Here is a 17674-nt window from a genome sequence, read left to right on the forward strand (position 1 = left end):
ATTAATTACCAAATATGAAAACAATTTTTGCTATTTTTTTCATTTTTGTCTTTCAGAAACAGAAAGAGTACTCAGTAAGTCACCCATGATCTGATATAGCATTTGCTTTACAGCTGAAAACACAGATTACTCCCTTTAAATACCTGAAATAATATTTACTTAAAGTTGACTTTCTTGCCTTCTGCCCTTGGAAGTGCACTATTTACTTACTGGTGAGCTCTCTACCAGAGAATGCTACTAAGAAGGATGTACTCCTGTACACAGCAAGTTCATAATGAAAGGGACTTCCATGAAAGCAAAGGCAACACAGTCCCCTAAGATGGGGTGAATTAGATCAACATGTACTTCCCAGAAGACAGTATGCAATACAGTACCACACAGTTCTTATATATCATTAAATATTGTGTGCACAGTTTATAGTTTAATTTCTTTTAACAAAACTCCCAAAAGYGAACCCTAGTAAGTCCAAAATCTCAATTAAGAGAGTGCTTGCTTCAGTCCAAAACTCAAACATCGCTGGGTGATAAATCAACCACAGCAGCTCTGGACAGCTATTAAGTCCAGAGGTTCAGCAGATTAATGACACTCTCCCAATTATGCATAGGTATGGCACAGGTAGCTTCTTCTATATCATTATTAATAAAAATTCTATACATTAGAGTGCAAAGACTATTTACTGAAGAATTTGCAATGACCACCTTTAATAAGAAATATGAAGGGGATCTATATACCTTTTCTTGGGCATCACAATACTTAAACTCAGTGGTCAGGTGCTCATCAGGGCTGGCAGCGCAAGGACAKTGCTTCAGGCAGATATCTAAGCAGCTCTATTCACCCAGGTCTTTGAAAAAAGAGCTGTTTACAGGGCTGTTTAACAAAATATGATCCTTAACCTCTATCAAAATCCCATACAGTCAGGTTGGCCAAGAATAGACACACAGTATTCACACTAGCAGATCTCAGTGCAATACACTACAAATACAACAGGTAACRGAATCTAAAAAAGCTCACCTGCCAAGGCACTTATTCTGAATAGCTCTTTTAGGAAATAACAAGCTACCAAATTTATTCCAATAAACAAACTAAATTAACAAGTATTGGGTATAAGGAAGAAACCCCTACTACAAAATCAGAAAATATTATCTATATAAATAGTAACACATTCTATAGTATTAATTTGTAGTCTTGTAACTCCATTAATGAGTATATCCAATTTTGTTAACAATGTGATGCCTCCTCCAGGTAAAACGTAATTTCGTACAGAAGATCATTACCAAATGATACACAGTCCACACAGAAAACACTGAATACATACTCCATAAAAGATATAGAGATCATTAAAGAGCTAAGATTCCTGTTAACATCTCCGTTACAATTCTTGAACAGAACAATTAGATACAGTGGTTTCATATCTGTTTTTTAGTGCCAAGATAGCTAAGGAAAGATTTCTTTTGAGTGAATAAGAAGAACTGGATGTGCACCTGATTAATGAAGGGAATGACATGATGCCTTGTGAGCTCAGGGATATAACGCTACAAAGCRAACACCCACATCCCCTCCCACTCTCAGCTTTGCTTGTGCTCAGACACACAGAGGAGCCTAGTCCTTCCACCTGAAAAGCCAAACTTCAAAATATAAATTGTCAGCTTGCTCTGTTAATGTGCTTCCTCACTCACAGACTTAAACAGATGCTGCAAATTGATTYGTCCCCTGATCACTGTTGGAGCTGCTGGCTTAAACACTGAAGACTAACAGCTTTTTAATTGAGTTCTTTGGTGTGACCACCTGTAAATTGTTTTAACCTTCTTTCARTTTATCCCACACACAGACTCTGGAGGCAATGCAAGGTTATTGCCAATTGTATCTTTATGCATCCTGTATTAACCAAGAAGTGCAAACATCTTTTGAAGTTACTCTCATTTTGAAACCAGTTTGAAGGCTGTAACGTAAAGCTAAGATTCTCCAGTATCCTCAGCGCTCCCTGCTGGCCCACAAACCTGGGAAATGTCCACAGCAAACAAAGTATAGCCCTTAGGAGGRTGAAACAGCATGATGTACTTCTCCATTAGAAGTGGGAGAAACTTTTACATTGAAACCACCTCTCCCCATCATGTGACTTAGCCCATGCTCATTATACTAACTAGTGCTAAAACTGTTTTCCCACTAAATCTCTGCCTGTTTTGCTCTCATCATTCCATTAGGCAGGCTTTTGTAGGGAAGCTGCTGTGGAAAACAGCATGTGCTGTTGTAGAAAATTTAATAGGATATACAGTTCTTAYTTGCACTTGCAAATGTGCTGGAGTGCGAGCTGTCCTGGGTTTGAAAAGTGCAGCTTTAATCTCCCGCTGACTACTTCACTGTTGATACCRTTATTTACATCAGTTTCCATAAACYAYAAAGAGCCTTCAGGCCTGTGATTTACTGTCTCTCTCTACGTATATGTACAGTTAACACATAAGGTGAAATTCTCAAAGGTATTAAGTGCAAAAAGTTGCAAAGGGCACCTGATGCAATTTTCAGAGGTTTCAAAGTAGTGCAAATATGTAATTAATTTCATTAGAAGTTAAAATATTGACTGCAAATTCCAGTAGGGATCTACCTGCATCTTTGAGAGCCTAAATACAATAGAAAGTCTAGCATATTGTTACTAATCCAAAGAGCTGATAATTTCCTCAGACTAAACAGAAGCAGTAAGATAAAGACAGAAAAACTAAACTGCCATAAGTGAAGAAGTACCATCTTTCCTCAGCTGAACATCAGCAGCTGGCCTTATAGTTTCTCAGCCCAAGTACTTAAATGTCGGTAGATTTCTTTAAGGTAGTACAGAAAGTTTCTAAAGAGTGATCATTTCCCCAACAAAACTGATTATTTGAAAATAAATTTCTCTTCTCTCTTTCAGTATATAGCTATGTAAAAGTTTCTGTATTCATATGTGTAGTAAATTGTGTGTGTGCGTGTGCGCATGTATGTGCTGACTGACTGAAAATGTAGCAGATTATATAGCTTTGTTTCCATCAATAAGCTCAGTGACCACTGTAACTTGGGAGTTCTTTCTTGCTGTGTTTCCTCTCTTCTGTCCAAAACTGCACACACATTTTGTACCAGTCATCCAGCCAAACTCTTATATTTGAAGTGATTTTTTGAGTCTATGTAAGATGCACAAATGAATTCATGGCTTAAATGCTGTTATTAATATCATCTGTATTTCTTTCTTTGTACTTATTTATTCTTGCATTCCTTGCCAATTATCTCTCCTTAAAGGAATCTAATGTTTCTGTCTCCATAAATTACTTTATCTCTCTGCATAAGCCAAAGCTTTTACCCAAGCAGAGGACAAAATCTTTGTTTGCTTAATGGGCCCAAAGGAGCTAAAAAGTGAAGTACCTGCATTCATGAGTGTTTACAGTCATAAACCCTTCATTATCAAGGTAATTTTGCACATCCAGTATTAAATACTTCAAGAGATTAAAAAAATTAAAAAAAATACASTGAGTGAGCTGTTGCCAGGGTGACAGAAATGAGATGATGTGTGAAATGACTGAACTGAGGTGCTAAATGCTAGAAAAACAGATTCATAACTAACAGCATGTTTAGACAAGGATTACAGCATTCTATGGAATCTCATCCCTCCCTTCCTCCACTCCCCAGGAGAAACACTTTTTAGGAAAAAAATGGAGATGGGAATCTCCAATCCATACAAGATCTATCAATGTGGATATTTGAGATTCACACTACAAAGGACTTACCCTGACAATAGTTTTCTCTGCACTAATATGAAGTGTCACATAGCTCTAAACTGAGAACCTCTGTCCCCTCCCGAAGTAAAAACCACAGAGCTGTGAAGCTGAGCCTCTGAGATCTATAAGATGGAATAAAATGTATGGGGTTCCTTTATACTCAGAGAAGCAGGTCCATATTTGGAAGCCTCTCRACATATTCAGCTTCAGGAAAGAGTCCTGACATGTATGGGTGAGCACGTTTCATCATGTATCTATTAGTTAACACTTTTGACATTTAGAGAGCAATGTTGTTTATTATTAAGACCTTAAAGATAATTATGTAAAGATATGTACAAACAGACCTAGACCCTCTGTACATGTTCATTCAGTGTAAAAACATATGCACAGATATGGCTTTCCCAAAAGGTACAAAAAACAATAAATAAAGTTTAGCTATGCTAAACAAATGATGAGTTTTGTGTTGATTAGTATCAATCTAAAATAAAACGACGTGACGAACATTAGCGCTCACATCATTTTCTATACAGAAGAAGAGAAGCATACCTCATGGTGACCTGCTATTGTAGCAATGTGAAGGGCTGTCAGAGCTCCATACCCGACTTGCTGAATGTCGGCTCCACCATGCAGCAGTGCTGTTAAGAGTTCTGCATTATCCTAAAAGGCATGGATATAAACCATGTTATTTTGGGGACACAGCTCTAACAACTGCAGGGAGGGAGCCAAACAGAGCCACAAAGGTCCAGTCCTCCCCAGCTACTATACTGTTGCTACTCAAGAAAAGGGATTACATGTTCATGACACCAGGAACACAAGAGTGCAAGGGAAGGAGTCAAGGGGAAGCTTGTCTTGGGCACCAGAAGACTCTCTTTAGCTATATTGAAGCCTGTAGCTTTCTAAAATGGTCACTCTTCCTGATTTTATGGTATCTTTAAAGATTACTCAGTCTCTGAACCATTATTAAGTGCTCATACAAACTGCTTAAATGTCAAAACAAATACTGTCAAACATAGAAGGCACTGGAACTTCCCTGGATAAATACACAGGATGTAAGCTAAATTCTGATCTGTGAGCTTATTTTTCATATTATTTTACTTCTTTGCTGTCATGCACAGAAGTTGCTATCACTTTTTTTGGGTATAACACCAGCAATGGATATCATCAAATTATAGTAATAAAAATTAATTTGAGAAAATACATTAAGAGTCACGATGCCCAGCCAATACAACTGTCAATAAACTCTCCTTTACAAATAGTAGCGAAATTAAGTGTGGAAAAGAGAAAACATTTGTCTGGGAGCAGTGGCAGAACTAACAGGAGAAGTCAGGCCATCTTTCTCACCATCGTTTGTTCTAACTGCACCAACTGGAGCTCTCACAATTTTCACTTCTTATGGATCTGCCTTCAATCATCAGCCAGCCCAGAGATGAACCTTCTCCAATTCATATTCACCGTTTGCTGAGCAGAAATGCACACAACATAGGGGCAAAAGAGATCCTAAAGCTCCAACCTTTCTCATAGTTCTCTGCCCCTTGGAAGTAGATACGGAAGCAGTGCTGACCAGAAATGAATCAATGCCAGAGAAGAAGCCGTGAAAGTATGTCTGTGAAAGCATGACAGTTCAGACTGAAAGGGTTTTCCTGTTTCGAGGAGATATTAGCAATTACAACTTTATATTCCTCTTATTATCAAACAGTTTTAGGCCTTGAGGCATGGTAGTTGGTGGCATAATGGACTGGATATTTTATCCAGCCAGGGAAGATAGCCCGAGTTCGGAGTTTCTTGAAGTATTCTGTTCCAAATAGTACTTCAGTCTAGTTCTGTTTTACAGTGATTAAACCTCATAAAATATTTAGATTACAGACCAGAAAAAGTCAACAAGTTTCCCCAAAAGTTGTCTCTTCTCATTATGCACAGCATTTTGTTTCTGAGGTATCTCTATGCTGCTTTATATTTCACTTAGAGAAGTTGTCATTGAGTGACTAATGGCAAATCTTAAACCTTAAAATTTCACTGGTAAGAGAAATGTTATATTGCATTATATTTTAGACTAAAAATTCATACTGGTTTGTATAGCTTTGTGCAACCTAACAAGGATATAGGATATTATATCACATGACTTGAGTGATTAAATAAGTTGCTGATTTTTTTTTTTTGCCTAGGTATATGCAAGAGCTTTTCTGACTTTACAGTGCACAGGGAAAACAGACAAAAGAAGATTTCATAGCAAAAAACTTTATTCCTAATTAATGAAAACAGCCTAGAAATTYGTTTATAAAGTCCTGTTAAATAAAGGCCAGAATTTTCAACAGAATCATTAAATGTGAGCCATTCACTGAAACTGACATTAAACAAATGCAGAAAATTTTTCTAAGCCAGTTGGCCAATTATGCAACATTGCACATGGSGGAAAGTTTCTTTTATGATTGCTGTAAACCATCACTTCATCCCTTGAAGCATAAGATTTGATTATTATTATTGTATAGCTTGCCTAGCTAACTGAAATTGTTATCAGTGGTTGTAAAATTAAACTAGCATAAGAATTACAGGAAACAATGCAAGAATTAGGAAGTGCTCCTCTTACCATAATTAGGAGAGAAAAGGTAGCTTACGTTGAAAGTATAGCAAGTTAAGCCAGGGAGTTGCAGAGCATAAGGCATTGCAAACCACAGTATCATAACTTTTAGGTATCTGGCTCCATGACAGAGACTTCAGCCTGCTTCTTGTTCAGCTCTCTACACATACCTGGGACAAGTTTAGATATCTAATCCTGGGATTCATGACATCTAGCATCTTGAGCAGGGAAATGCCTTAGTCGGTCCATAACAAACTTTGGAAATAGGAGTATTTCTTTCATCCCACCTTCAGACCAAATTACAAAAGCTGCTGCTTGCATCCTCTCCTTTCTTTCCACTTCTACCCCCCTTTACCATAGCTAAAACATTGCTACATTGGCCATCTAGGGTTTGGTGCCTTTCTCAAACAAACAATACTCACAACTGCATGTCATATGTCCCAGGGAATACTGTCATTATCCAGCTGATGCTACACTTTCCTTTCACTCACCTTGACCTAATGACCCTCCAGTTYATTTCAATGGGAAAGATGAATACACTCTCACTCCAGGACAGCCACAGCTTGCTGACTGGCAATATGAATTTGAATTTTCTCCACAAGAGACACTGGTTGTCTTCTCCCTGGACACATCTTCTAACTATCTGATTATTACACCAAACAGAAGGCAAACCATCCCCTCTTCTTTTAGAGGAGAATGACTGTGGCTCTGATGATTCTTGCTGTGTCTGGAATTGGTTATTTGGTTTCAAGACCATCTACCATATCAGTATCCTCTCATGACACAGGGTGAGAAATATCACTGTGATCATGAGGGYGCTGAGGCACGACATAGGTGCTAACCCAGCTAACCTTCTATCAGCTCCAACCTTCTGTCTAACCTAACCTTCTATCAGTGCTGAGCCTACAACAGATCAGAATGTTAGCTACCATGAGAGCTTTACAGGATAATTATAGGCCATTATATGCCATTATATCCTTGATACTGGTTGGGTCTTAATAAATAAATACAATAGTGAGGAAAATTAATGTTGCAGCTGAATGTAAAACTTGAAGAAGAAAAAAAGGCAAAAAAGAGAGAAATTGTAAAATAAAGTCCTTTGAGACTTGAGATTATTTCTATTAATAGCTATAATAATAAAAAGAATACTCCTCTATCTTGAGTTGCGTCACATGATTTAATCAATATTTGTAAAGTCGTATCATATCTTCAGGGATGACAGTGTAAAAGCACATGCTGATTTCCTGTGCATGGGCTCTTTAGAGTCATTTTCCTATGCACTGTAAATATTACAGATATCTTCACTAGAAGTAGCAGCTAGAGAGTTCAGTCAACTAAAACTCCTGAGTTCTGATTTCTTTTCATCAGTTTCCTTTAATAGTAATTTACCTTATAAGCTGCCAAGTGCAGAGCTGTAAATCCATTCCTTGTCAACCTGGATGGGCGCAGTCCTTTTAGCATAAGTGTTCTAATATGTGATTTGTTACCTTTAGAATAAAAATTGTATATCAAAGTCATTTACAGAAAAGGGCATGCAAATGAAGTAAATGAGAAAAGAGCTTCCCATAAGAGTTAAACACTTTGAAAGTAACCACAAATATGTGGGCTTCTTGTAGCTAAGATCACATCTCAACACTTTTATTCTCAATTACGCTATTCCAAATGCATTGACTTCTTTTCCTTGTAACTTCTTGCATTACAGAGATTTAGAATTGCATAGCTAGCACGAAGAAGCCTTTGGGTGAGCTTGAAAGCGAAGACACACGGGTAACTGCTCTGCTGAGCTGAGGCAAGTCATAAGAAATATCCAAACATCCTCAAAATGGGACCCTGCATCCTAGATCAGTGAGCATTACGGACTGTCTCCTCATTCACTGGGAGARTAGATCTGGCCATGTATTTACTCACTGTTTGTTCACACCTTAATAAGAAGGATTTGTTAGAGACAGTTGAACTTCTAAAGAAACAATCTCCTCTTTTAACATCCGGACTGTATTGCAAAGAATTCCCTAAACTAGAGGAAGATCTAACAATCTCTGGTTTCTCAGACACTTATCTAACTCATTTGTCCTTTCGAGAGCTGAAGCACTGCTCTCCTGCTCTACACAACATTATTACAGGAACAGTACTTTCTAGGGACACTGATGAATCTCAGTATGGACAAGCAGCTTTGCTACCTTTCTTATGCACTGTGATGATCTCAAAAATTGTAGCTGCCTTCCAAATACTTAGGACAGTAAATAAGTACAATAGTGGGTCTATTATCTTCTCTCCCTCCTTGAAGTGTTCACTTATAGGACGCAATTAATTCACATCATATGTTTTCTTAAACTTCCTCTCAGCAAACCCACCAATTGCTCTAACGCTACCAACCACTGATGTCATCTTTGGATACGATCCTGCACTCTCTTAAATTAAGAGTAAAGATCTGAATGATTTTCAACAGTGCAGGATCAGGTCCTCCCTGATTATAGGATCTGGACTAATATTCAGCAAGGCATTTATACATATTATTCTTAAGTATTTTGTAGATCTGAAACTACAGGGTAAAACACTCTGCTTCTCTCAGCCAATTTCTGTTGACTGTTGTAGACCAAGTGCAAAATGTGTGCATGTAGACCAAGTGCAAAATGTGTGCATGCACTAATGACTCACTATCTGGATAAGATGACAGCAGTGCAGATCAGAGTGAAATATTCTACCATTAACATGTTTTTATGAAAATCCCAGAAGTTGTTTTACACTATTTTCTTGGATACTGTGATTTGCTGTCTGCAAAAACCCTRCCAGCTGATATTTTTCATTAGTGCATTTGACTTATTCTTCTTTAAAGCACCATGAAATAGAATATAGACATTTTCATTATATTAGAAAAATAAATGTTTTATGTATGGCAAAATTTTGTTAAAACTYGCTCCCTATCTTGGAGTCATTACCATGTACAGAATACAGAAATGTAGAGAAGTGCTATAGAATGAGTATGATTAACATTAATGATTAACATATATTAACACATACATATAGCAAGGAATTTTGGATTAGCTGAACACCTGCAATTAAAACATATCGCATTATCTACCAAAACTTTTCCTGGATGGAAGAATCAGTTATAATGGAGTTCAGTGTAACTGGATTCAACCACGTTGGCAACAGAGTTTAGAGAAATGCCTATAGATGCTTATCCAACTGTCAACAAGGACAACGCAAAGAAAGAAATAGATTAAAAATATAATGTTCCTGACAGTTATTAGACAGAATAAATCACTAACCATGTAAATAACAGGTTTAGAGAACATCAGATTTCAGATACTTACCCCCACATATGCAACATAGATGAAGAAGAGAGAGCCCGTTTTCTGTGCGGTAATTTAAATTGACTTTGCAGAAGGCTTCATCAGAGCTGAAAAAAGAGATTTTACAGATGATTACAGCTTTCATTCTTCGGCATATTTTCATTCATTTGGAAAAATTTTAAAAGAGAAATCTCTGTGTAATTTTTTTGGAGACACAGGACTAAATTCGGACCTCTGCTTTCCTCCTGTAAATCTAGAAATATTTTACTGATATCAATGGATTAATCCAATTTATTTTTCAGTAAATTAAATCAGAGCCTAACTCATATTCTTTTCTGAATAATCCTGCTATTCAGTCACAGTATATACATGCCAAAATCAGCTAAATTAATAAAAACAGAATAAAAAAGAGAAGAAAGATTCCTTAGAAAAGTAAATAATCTGGACACAAAATGATTTCTTTCTTGATGCAAAATTAATGGAAAAAATTAGAATAATCTATGTATTCATTCTAAAATGACCAACATGTTATATGCACAGAACTAGAGGTGAACAATGACTAAGCTGTCAAAAGAATACCCAGAAAAAGGATAAGCCTTTCAGCAAGTAAGTTTATGTTCCCCAAATGAGGTCATAGAAACAGTATATATGATCATTCCATTAAAGCATGTATATGGAAACAGTAAGGAAGCATATACACTCCTAGTCTTTCTTGCCTCTTTAAATCTTACACATGTAGCTCTGACTTTCTCAAGAATTATACATGGGCTTTCCCCTTTCGGCATTGAATATATTATAATTTTATGATTTTAGTATTGAGTGGAGGTCACTGAATCCCAAAATTGCTACTGTACACAAATTATCAGCATTTAAGATCTGGTTTCATGCCAACTTCACTCYTCCTCTGAATCAGAAACTCTAGAGCAGGAGGAGGGACATTTGTTTTGGAAACTTTTGGTGTTTTCAGACATGCTCCTTTAAAGCCTCCTGCACTGGGACATCCAAGTCTTCCCTTGGACTGCTTCTCAGGAGGAAGCCATCAGGAAAGCCAAATAGTGTGCTTGTTTGGGAATCTGGACACCATCAGATTTCAAACTTGAGAGAAGTCTACATGACACAACTTTGGGTTGGACACTTCACCATTCACCAAGAAAACTGGAAGGAAGGTAACCAAAGAAATAACTTGGCAATGATTCAAGGAAAAATGTTTCTAAAGCATTTTAATGAATGAAGTGGCCTTTCCAAACATTACATTTCTGGTTTAGGATTTGCAGCTCTAATGGAATACTAAGTCCGAAGATCTGTGAGTGTCAGACCTAAGARGGCAGAAGAAGGAGGGCTGAATCTAAGCAGAGGAGAAGTCCCATAGAGATAGGTATCTCAGAGAATTTCTTTTCTCAGAAGATGCATTAATGACAGTTAGAATTACTTTCATGCATCAGAAGGAATATGGACCCCATAATGTTCAGGWGACAAGTGTGATTTTATAGCTCTGGTTTTCAGCTTTGGTTTATTGTGCTGGAATGTGATATATTAAAATAGAAWTTTAAAACTATTTATAGATCCTCATTTTGACTTCCCATTAACTTCTAGTGAAATGTTTCTGGTTTTGATATAGACAATTAAAATATTACAGTTTTTGCCCATGTCCTACCAAGGTAAGGCATGTTTGCACATAAAACTCTCTGACAACTAAATGTCACTTAAGCATTGTGACACYGACGACATGAAGCTCAATTTAATGTTTAATTTTCTTCCACATTTTTGATATGCTCTGTTATATTTTTATATAGCTTAATGATTTTATGGTGCTTTCTAGGGCACACAAGGATGAAGTGAATAATTAAAATGAAGTAATTATTATTAATATATTTCTAATAATATCCCCTTTAAATGGGATGAATACCAGTTCTGACTCATTAAAAATGACATTCAGCATTTGTGTTTGATGCTCGGTTCTTTTTTAGCAGAAAATGGAGAGCATACATAAAAATGTTGCAGTCTTTGCAGTTTTAGAATTCATTAAGTTCTGTTCTTCTTTTCCATGCAGCACATGTCAAGCTCCAAAACCAAATTCATCATTAAAATAAAGCTAGAAATACTGGCAATAAAGAGAATGGATAATAAACTAAAGATGCCTCCAGAGTTACAAATAAACATGAACAGTATCTTTGTAWAAGATTGCAGAGAATGTGACTGGACATCTTTATTTCACATGCTAAACGACCGTCATATTATGGGAAACCAATAATCTCTCTATAATTAGAGCTGCACCCATCTCCAGTTATAAAGTCCTGTCTAAACATGCACTATAACTTTCCTTGGAAAACAGACAGTTACAGATAGCTAAATAATTACCCTGCTTGAACATTTTAGCTCTTGTTGCTAAGTCCCTCTGTTTTCTTTTAGCACAAATTGACTTGTTACTGCTAYTACAAACTTTCTAAGAAATTACATTTTTTTGAAACTTAACTAAATACAGAAATTTACAATATTTCTTGTGGAGATTGCAGACTTCAGTCTGTCAACAGAAGTTTGTTTTTCTCCATTCAGTATAGCTGTGATCAGACATTCCGGTTTAGCAGAACACTTAGATTTGTATATATATATAAATCCATCCTGATCAAGTAGCACTATTAAACATATTTAACATGCTTACCATTCCAAACAAGGCTTTAATACTTCTCTCTCCTTTAAAAACATAAATCTATGCAAAATCCCCCATACCTAGTTGACCACTATTAAGCAAGGTGACACTGAGGCCATTTCTTTCAATAAATATTTTAAAAATTTATTTTGTAAATAAAAATTAAAATGCAGACAAAGCCAGAGACCTTTGCTTCTGTTCTCCTGGTTGATAGTAATGAATTATTCCAGTTTCTCATAGGCTGTTTTTTTTCTTTTATTTGGTTTCCTTCCCTTGTTTCTCTCAGCAAAACTGAAAAATTTCTGTTCTAAAAGAAATTCTGCTGGTTCAGTATGTGTTATCATCCTAAACCAGGAATAAAATCTGTGTTTTCACACTATTTTTCACGAAATTTGACTATTAATTTGGAAATGTTGAAACATTTTCTTTTTTTTTTAACTGAAAGAAGGCATTTTAACTTCTGGAAGTTGAAAGTTCCTTTTCCCATTTACYGAAGTGGTTTGAGAGCTATTAAATTGCAAAATGACACATTACCCCATGGAAGCTGTAGTTTGGGCCCCGGTTGYTTTTCTTATATGGTAGGCCAGGCTCCAGGACTGGATCTCCTCAGTGCTGAAGCATGCGGCTACATGACTGCAATTACTTAGAGAAAGGGCGGAATGAAGCAAGCCAGTTCTGCAGGGCAAGAGAAGTGCTCCTCCAGGAACGTCAGCCCACAGAAGAGAACGGGGCTGTGAGTTACAGCCAGATGAAGTTTTGTGCTGGGGTAAGTCAATCAATTAACGATTCATACTCAAAGTAAATTTTGTGGTTTGGATCAACYCAAATTGAAATTTAATATTTAATATTTTAAAAGTAAGTATTTTCTCTGTGGGAAGTTTCGGCTTTTCTTTCTCACAAAAGCTAGCTCTTCTGATGGAAACTCCTGACTGCCTGTAATCAATACGGAGATTTTTATAGTATTCAGTTCATTGCATTAAGAACAGTGGATGATTTGAAAAGGACATGGGCCTGATAAAAGCAGAGCATTACGTTTAATTATAAACGTAAAAATTGGACTTATTTCTCCAAAGTTGTGTGCGTCAGTGTGATTTATTCTTACAGCAGTCTAGATTTTCATACGCATTCCTTAGATGACAGGTATCATGTTAAGGAAACTTGTTTTTTTATTTCCTAAATGTAAACTGCTCTGGTATGGAACATTTTTTCCACACATTATAGTCATATTTACTTTTCTTTGGTGATGGCCCTTCATTTACCACTTCCACTTTACTAAGCGGGAAGATGTTTTGCTCAGTAAAATAAAATCTCTTCGTCATATATGTTTTAGCACCATGCAACTCTTCTCCAGCGTACTGTGATTAATGATAGTGCTATAAAACTCATCTATTCTTCAGGTTTTCCTTCAGGGGCAATTGCAGGAAAGATAAATTCCAAGGTCTGGGAAACAAGTCCTTTTAGTTAACTTGTCGTTTGTTTTAAAATGTTGGGTATGTATGGATGCCTAGACTGCACATATTGATACACTGTAGTGTCTGCATTGTGGTTTGCTTTGTTTGAAAGACAAATTTTGAAAGTTTCAAAATTAGAAATTATTATCACATTGTAAAGTCATTTCTCTTGCTTCAATTTTATATTACAGTCAAGATTCATATTCCTAGCTTTTAATGTGTGGCCAAGAATCCTTTAGCTATATGTTTAAATATTCTTCTTCTCTCAGTTCGAAAAATGAAAAAAAAAAAGTTTCAGTTTGGCTTTCTCTTAGTGATATTCAATTTTAATAATACTTGAATTCTTAAACACTGGAAAAAATTTAATGTTTTGGTAGCAAAAGATTGCAAGGTAGGTTTTATATGTTAAAACCTGTGATCCTTATYGAAAATGAAAATTGTGGCTCATAAGACTACACTCAAGGCCCAGTTTTATCTAGGTGTCCTCCTAATTCCTTTCTGAAGACATAATTGCATTTCTGGGGAAATCAAATTATGACTCTTTATTTGTAGGATGGTCTTTTTGGTAAAACATCACTCTAACAACTCAGAGATACACAGTAATCTAAGGACAACTTTTATCCAAGATAAAGAAATCACAGGTGCCACGCTAGTTATAGGTTCACTTCCCACTATTATAACTGATTTTTTTCTCTACTACGGGACTATTGACCCATTGACCTGTGCATGCATTCCTTAAGTGTAAAATGGGGATTATGACACTCTTTCCTTCCGCTAGACTTTGTCTCCTTTGTTTTACTGATGTTGCACATCTTTCAGGGCAGGGACTTAACAGCTACCTATTTCCTTTCCAGCCGTTAAATTACCATCTTCTCCTTAGCCTWCAACAGTTTCTCAGTCCAGTTTCTCAGTCCTAACTTCTTCTGATGAATTGATTTGTTTAATAGTGAGAAAAAAATATTATTTTTTCTGGTGTYTCAGAGATTAGAAGTCTTCAGAAAAAAGCCACTGGTACTGTTGAAAACATTTTTATATAGTCAAGATTAATTTTTTACATAGGCAAGATTAGGATTCTAGATTCTCACAAAATCTGACTGATTTGATTACTTGTGGATGAAGAYAAGTTTCAGAACTGAAACCATTGGCTGATTCCTCAGTTCTGACTAAAACTTAAAAAAATCTTTCCAGTGCAATGTAATCAGTATCATTAACTCACATCCGCTTTGGTGGAGAAAAGCAGTGCTTTTTGTCTAAGAAAAAGGGTTTGYCTGACATTTTAAAGAGACTTACATAAGGTGGTAAGACAGACAGATAAGCTGAACTGCTAAAGGTCAGCTAACCTTAAAGTTAATTGTTTCTTTTTTCTAATGCCTAATTCAGGAATTAAACACTTCACCATATACCTCAACGGTCTTGCTCATCTTAAGATGATGAGCACGCTTGCTCTAGTTTGTTAAGATAATTAACTTTACTTCTAAACGGGGTTAAAATTAGGCAGGTGCTGAAGTACCTGACTGGATCAGAGCCAGTGGTCAGCATATTGCAGAATCAAGCCCAACGTAGTTTTTCAGTTAACAGGTTCAAACAGTGGTAATTATGCTACCTGAAAGTGAGCATGATRAATAATTTATACCACCAATTTGGCTTAGCACAAACGGAAAGTACACAGCAAAATCAGACATCTCATTAAAGCTAATTCATTTACAAAACTATATACATTTGTTATAAAATGTTGGCACTAGTAATTAACAGCCACTAATTATGGTACTATGCTGTGGGACTCTGGCCCAGAACTATAAGGACACATTCCCAAAAATAGACATTAAAGAACAGGCATTCCATACGTGYGAAACTCCTTCCATAAGAAAACACCTGACACTGAAAATACTGTTTAAYAGCAAATACTAATTTAAAATACATTCATACATAGGTTTCAAGAATATTTTACCTGAAAACATGCTTTAGTTCTGCCAGCTCCTTTTCTTTGATCTGCAGGTCATCTTCTAATCGTTCTATGATTATAGCGTATGATTCACTAACTTTCTTCTTCCATTCATCTAACAACAAAAAACCCCCCACTGATTGATAATACACTTTAAAACATAAAAAACAAGAACTCAAATCAAAATGTCTCAGTAACAAGGAACTAAGGACTTGATTTTTAAACATCCAATTATACACTATTTCAATACAGTATTTTTCTGTTAAGGTATGAATGTTTAGTTAAAATGATATTAAAGCTATTAAACAGTTCTTGCTGCAACCAATATAGATACACATATACTGATCTCATAGACCTTATCAGAACTTTATCAGAAATATTTTAATGTGAATAACAAAAAACTTAAACCATAAGTTGCCTTTGTTAGTTCTTATTTCCTAAAACCTGTCAGCATAGACACACAGCATAGAAAAGATCTAGCTTTAAGGATTTTCTAATGAAATGTGAGTTAAATCAACTTGATAAAATAAGTTAATATGATCTTATGTGATAGTACCGCGAAATTTAATTTATTAGCATTTTGTCTTCTTTCACAGACTCTGCATTTGATTTGGGTTAAGCCATTGCTCATGTAAACCAAGAACAATAAAATACCTTATCCTTGAACTATAGAGCAAATTAGCACTGAGTTACTTGCTAAGACATCATTTGCTGCTTGTTGATGGATGTATGGTATATTGTATTTAAAAAAGCAACATTAATTACCCGTGCAAGTTTGGGTTGGTCTGGATTTATAATTTCCCATTTGTTCAACGTATCTTCTTTGTTTCAGCAAAGTTCTTGCAGTAATATGATTCCTTGTTCAAGAGCAGCGACAGTCCTACTGAAAAATACTTTGATAGTCTCTGGCTAAAAATAAACTCTGTGCCAAATGGAATGTCATGCAACAATGACACAGGGCAAAACAGTGTGTGCTGTCAAGTGTAAAATAATAAAGGTACCTAATCAGTTTGTTTAAAAATTTATTGTCAGAATAAATTGCAAATATTCCAACAGAAATACTTTCTTTCATCTGTTGAATACCTAAAACTGGTGAGAAGCAGGTGATTTGGCAGCTTGCTACCAATCTTCTAGAGAAAAATTAATTTATGAAGCTGAGACCCAAGAATATGGTCAGGATCCCCAAAGAGCGGTGAGGGTCCCCAGTTTATAGAGGCCAGTGATGACCTCAGTGCATAACATTAAGATGTATTTTAACATACGGGATGACTTTGGAACATCTGGGTTATTTTAATTGTGATGTATAAGCTGTGTTGTGTCAGAAAATACAGGCTTCTTACATTGTGGTGGTATTTGTACATGTTGTTATGCCAATGAAGTCTCACTGAGTTAGACTAGAAAATGAGTTTGCTGTCAGGAATTCAGTATGTTTAGTTTTTATTCTTCTGTCCTTAGATACAGAACCATCACAGAAGACATTCATTCCCTCAAACCAACAGGCAGCAGCAGCAGCAGCTCCACTGGCTAAAACTTCCATCAGGTTGCTAATGAAGGAAGTAACCTGGAGAACACTGGGCATCTCTTTCACAGTTGAGAAGAATGAGGGGGACTCCTGAGTTTGTTCTGCTGCTTTTCCTGCCCTAGATAGAATTTCTGCAGAAAGGAACAAGTTCAGGCTGCTTTGTTTATACCCCAAGCAGATCATGCACAAGACAGCTGTGTATCAGCCATCTGTATGGATGCATCAATAACCATTGTGCTCAACCTAATTCATTCTGTCTCTTAGCATTTTAGCTTGGACCCAATGACACAGTAAAGCTGCAAAAAACCCAAGATCTAGCTAGGTTGGACAGAGCAAACTGTCATCTGTATGTACCTATATATGCAGTCAATACAGATTGTGTGCATGGATGCATTCCTCTAAGAATCTCTGTTTAAGAACCCTGAGAAAAGATTGGTTCTCTCCAGAGCACTATAAAAAATAGAGACCAAGAGGTTAATAGACAAATAATATCACTTTTCACTTGCA

At 36.2% G+C, this 17674-nt stretch overlaps 1 protein-coding gene across 1 annotated transcript in view; it reads right to left on the bottom strand.

Moving 5' to 3' along the window:
• LOC112970317 (serine/threonine-protein kinase TNNI3K) overlaps window positions 1-17674 on the bottom strand; it is a 109625-nt gene that overhangs the window by 90990 nt on the left and 961 nt on the right. Inside the window, exons 2-6 of the mRNA XM_026074573.1 lie at window positions 16411-16525; window positions 15652-15760; window positions 9627-9712; window positions 7702-7799; window positions 4284-4394 (exon numbers count right to left, since the gene is read on the bottom strand). Coding sequence (XP_025930358.1) covers window positions 4284-4394; window positions 7702-7799; window positions 9627-9712; window positions 15652-15760; window positions 16411-16450 — 444 coding nt within the window. The 5' untranslated portion in view covers window positions 16451-16525. The remainder of the gene's footprint in view (window positions 1-4283; window positions 4395-7701; window positions 7800-9626; window positions 9713-15651; window positions 15761-16410; window positions 16526-17674) is intronic.

This window comes from Apteryx rowi, unplaced genomic scaffold, assembly GCF_003343035.1.
Source record: "Apteryx rowi isolate R43461 unplaced genomic scaffold, aptRow1 scaffold_39, whole genome shotgun sequence".
Taxonomy (NCBI): domain Eukaryota; kingdom Metazoa; phylum Chordata; class Aves; order Apterygiformes; family Apterygidae; genus Apteryx; species Apteryx rowi.